The sequence below is a fragment of the Nanorana parkeri genome, unplaced genomic scaffold (genome assembly GCF_000935625.1).
Source record: "Nanorana parkeri isolate BGI_ZX_2015 unplaced genomic scaffold, ASM93562v1 scaffold1170, whole genome shotgun sequence".
Classification (NCBI taxonomy): domain Eukaryota; kingdom Metazoa; phylum Chordata; class Amphibia; order Anura; family Dicroglossidae; genus Nanorana; species Nanorana parkeri.
In genome coordinates this window covers 345,577-349,686 of record NW_017307438.1, presented here as the reverse complement: position 1 = coordinate 349,686, position 4,110 = coordinate 345,577, and the positions used below count along the sequence as shown (strand labels likewise).

The window sequence follows — 4,110 nt, the reverse complement described above, 5'->3', positions numbered from 1 at the left end:
CAGTGATCATTAACCAAAAAAAAAGTCAAAACTTTGCGCCAAAGTCATCACGTTAAATAATAGCGCTTCCAAAGTTCACCCCCATGCGTCCGTGTTGAAGGTATCTCCTAGCGGGTAAGCCGAACTTCCATTTGATTTTCTGTTTCTGAAAGAGATGCATTATGGGAAACCTGCCCATAGCCATCCGAGCCTCTATAGTGTCCAAAGCCAAGAGGGCAGCGACGCCGCGCGTTCGCGCTTTGAATCGTAACGGGTTGATTGGGTGAAAGGATTTTCTCGTCCGTCTTCTGCAAAAAAAACAAAAAAAAGTTTGGGCAAAAGTTCCCTTTAAATCTCGATTTTCGTCCTTGGAATAGCCGAGGAAAAGCAAAGCGCTCTCAGCTAGGGGGGAGTCACCGCTGTCTCCCGCTCCCCTGCGTTGCGGCTCGTCCTCGGCCCCCGCAGTCGAGCGGGTTCTTGACGCAATGACTCGGTGTTCGCCAAGGGATTCCGTTTCCAGCACTCTAATCCCCGCGAGGTGTTAGTTATCCATGCTCATGTCGGTATGGGATCCGCCACCGCCATTCAAGCGCGACACCGCCCCGTCGCAGCAAACAAACGTCCTGTGAGAAATGCCTAGCGGGGCGGCTGAGGTCAAGACAGAGCGTCTTCGTTGCGGGCGTCTGTGGCGGCGTCATTCACTAGGACACCCTGCTGAAGCCTCTGCAAGGACAGTCGCATCTGGAGGAAGGAAGCGGGAGAAAAAAAGAAGAGAGTTTTACGGGTGTTCCATTATGGTGGACCTCGCATTGCATATGTTAGGTATACAGCCGATGAAGACTCACATGACAAACCGTTGTCCTCACCTCATCCAGTAGCTGCACAGAGGCCTGGAGTGTCTGCTTCCATTTCTGCACCTCGGCATTATGGAAACGCTTCTGGAGCTCGAGGATCTCTGCCCAATCCGCGGCCGTCTGTGGGAACCTCCTGAGAGAAGAGAGGCAGATGGTGCTTAAATCTGAAGTTTGTTATTATATTTTGCCTCCCCTGTTCCTCCCCCCCTCCCTGCATCACCATGATAAAATCTTTCCTTATTATTAGGGATGCACCCATACCGTTTTTACGGTATTGAGTACCGATATTTTCTTTTTGTTACTCACCGATACCGAATACCGATACCGGAAGACCCATAACGGGAGACAGCGGTGACTCCCCCCTAGCTGAGAGCGCTTTGCTTTTTTCCTCGGCTATTCCAGGGACGAAAAATCGAGGTTTAAAGGGAACTTTTGCCCAAACTTTTTTTGCCCAAACGTGTAGTGACTCGCCACCTGGCTTCCTGGCTTTCCCATGCTTCTAATCATTATGTGACGAGAAAGCATGGAGCCGGCTTTTTGGCCAATCAGGAAGCCAGGCGCTGTGTAATGATGCGGCACCCGGCTTCCTGGGTGACGAGAAAGCATGAAGCCGGCTTCCCGGCCAATCAGAAATCCGGGCGCTGCGTCATTACATGGCGCCCGGCTTCCTGATTGGCCAGCTTTCCGACCAATCAGGAAGCTGGTTCCATACTCCCTCATCACAAGTTACGAGGGAGCATGGAGCCAGCTTCCTGGCCAATCAGGAAGCCGTGCAGCGAGTAATGAGTCGCTGTCTGGCTTCCGGATACAGGAAGTATCAGGCGAGGCATCGGAGCATTTGGGCGAGTACTAGTACACGCCCAAATACTCGGCATCGGCACCGATAGTAGTATCGGTGCATCCCTACTTATTATACATCATCACTGGGTCTCTGTGCTTCTTTATGCAATGTAGGCAGATATGTCTACTGGAAGGAGCCTAATTAGGACAGTGGCAGCTGTTGAAAATCACATGACCCCCTTTTAATTTTAGCTCCACTGTTTTGTTAAGGCTTCAGAGGTTGATGCGGGGTACATACACAGCACTGTGCTCTATAGTAACTGAAACATGGCTGTAAAATGGTGCAAGAAAGAGGCCAGTATGGCCATTGCGTGACCAAGCAGTTGTTGTTCGAGAGTTGCTTCATAAAAATGGATGTATGGTTATAGTTACCCTTGGGACACGGCGTAGCTCTGCCAAGTCTGGAATGTCCGGGCGCTGTGTTCCAGAGCCCACAGGCGGTAGAAGAGCATTAGATTCAAGGCCAACAGGACAATCAGGCTGTGGAGAGACAGGGAACCAGGGGTTAAGGGTCACAGAGCAGGATCACATGACTATGGGGAGGTCGTGTTGGGAAGAGGCGGAGTGGTGGAGCGGAGAGACAACCAATCAAAGCAAGCATTTCCATTGATGTTAGTCCCTGAAATTCTTATATATAGTGTGTATGATTCTCTAAGGCCTATAGACCCTGTTGAAAGATCTAGAGGGCTAAGTCAGAGATGTGGCATGGGGTAGCCGATGTTTGTTGGCTAGGAAATCACTGATGAGTGTTCGTTGGTTGGTTGGTTGGTTGGACCTGACTTTAACAAAACATGCCGAGTATGAATCATGAAGGGTCTTTCCCTACAGGTTGTTAGGGCTGGAGCCTAGGCATGAGGTCATTGGCCCTCTCGGCCTACCGTGTACTACTGGATACTTAAAGAAGGAACTAACTCACACTGACCTGGCTGCTGCTATTACTGGAAGAGATACTGGGGACACTGAAGCAACACATAAGCCTCCGCTGATCTGCCTTACTCAAGTTGATACAGTAGCTAAAGAGATATTGCAGAGGACAATGGAGTAGCACTTGAACCTCCAGTGGCCCAATGCTTCAGCTACTACCTCATACAAAGAAAATTCAGAAGCCTCTTTAGTAATGCAGCATGGGCTGGCCAAGATGTTTGTTGGCTACCAAATCACTGATGAGGTTTTTCGTTGGTTGGTCCTGACATTAACAAAGCATTCTGAGAATGCTTCGAGAAGATTCTTTACCTACAGGTTGTAACCTGGGTCTGAGGTGCTGGGCTGGAGCCTAGGCATGAGGGCATTGACCCTCTGGGTCTACCATGTATTACTAGATGCTTAAACATGGACCTTACCCACACTGATCTGGTTGCTACCAAGAATATCACTAGGGACCTGAAGAAACACATGGACCTCCACTGGTCTAACGCCTTACCCAAGTTTATTCAGTAGCTAAAGAGATATCGCTGGGGGCAATGGAGTAACACATGGACCTCCACGGGTCTGAAGCTTCAGCTACTACTTGGTACCTCGCAGGAACCTCCATGGTAATGGATGCTACTTCTGTCTGCTGTGTGCAGGAGAAGTCTGAGCTCCATGCAGGCACTATCAAGTGACAAGATGTGCTCCTGTTGGGTATTCCACCCAACCCTATCCCTTTGTATTTGAAACAAACCTATCAAGAACAAGACTGCCATGACTGGAAGAGATACAGCAAATGTATCCTGAGGGAGAAGGTCAATTATAACTGGGGGCCCCACTTATACTTCAGAGTGGAGGCACTGCCATAGACTGCACTATGGTCCCAAGAAGCTTTACTGCATATGAATGCAATGCAGATTTATGAAGACTAAACTACTGTGCGGCCCCCTGGAAATGTCGGGGGCTGCACTTGAGTCCCCCCTATATCTGCTAAGTTGTTCACCGCTGATGTAGAGCGCCAGAGAGGATTGGGAATGGAGTAAAGTATTGAAACACTCAGCTATGTAGAGAGGGTTATTCATACGCTGTGGGTAGGTAGCAGGTAGGTGGCTTTCTTACTCACACAACACTGATGACGAATAGCATGGCGGGGATGTTCTGTACAGATCTTCGGTCCGACAGGTGGGAGAGCTGCGAGGAGATGCTGCCTGTGCACAGAAATGAAAAAAAGAAAATGAATATGTCAGGGGGAATCGCGGGCTCTGGATCTCCGCCGTGAGGAACTGTCAGGCTCTGCTATGCCAAAAACATGTGAATGGTAAAAGTAAAAGCATCAATAAAACTTTGAAGGATGAAGTGACAGGGATCAATGACTCTGGCTCTGTGTACCCCAAAAAGTGCTGCAGAATAAGTTGGCGCTATAGAAATTAGAGTGGAAAAAGGTCACATTTGTATTACTGAGATCTCCCCACATTTCCTGTTTCTGTGACCACATAGGAAGTGAAAGGAAGTCTCCCTAGGACGAGTTTCT

General features: G+C 49.1%; 1 protein-coding gene across 1 annotated transcript in view; it reads right to left on the bottom strand.

Annotated features, from left to right (window-relative positions):
- Positions 1 to 518: 518 nt before the first annotated feature.
- GRAMD1A (GRAM domain containing 1A) overlaps positions 519 to 4,110 on the bottom strand; it is an 89,945-nt gene continuing 86,353 nt past the window's right edge. The window contains 4 exon segments of the mRNA XM_018568316.1: positions 519 to 720; positions 846 to 966; positions 2,046 to 2,153; positions 3,703 to 3,787. Coding sequence (XP_018423818.1) covers positions 634 to 720; positions 846 to 966; positions 2,046 to 2,153; positions 3,703 to 3,787 — 401 coding nt within the window. The 3' untranslated portion in view covers positions 519 to 633.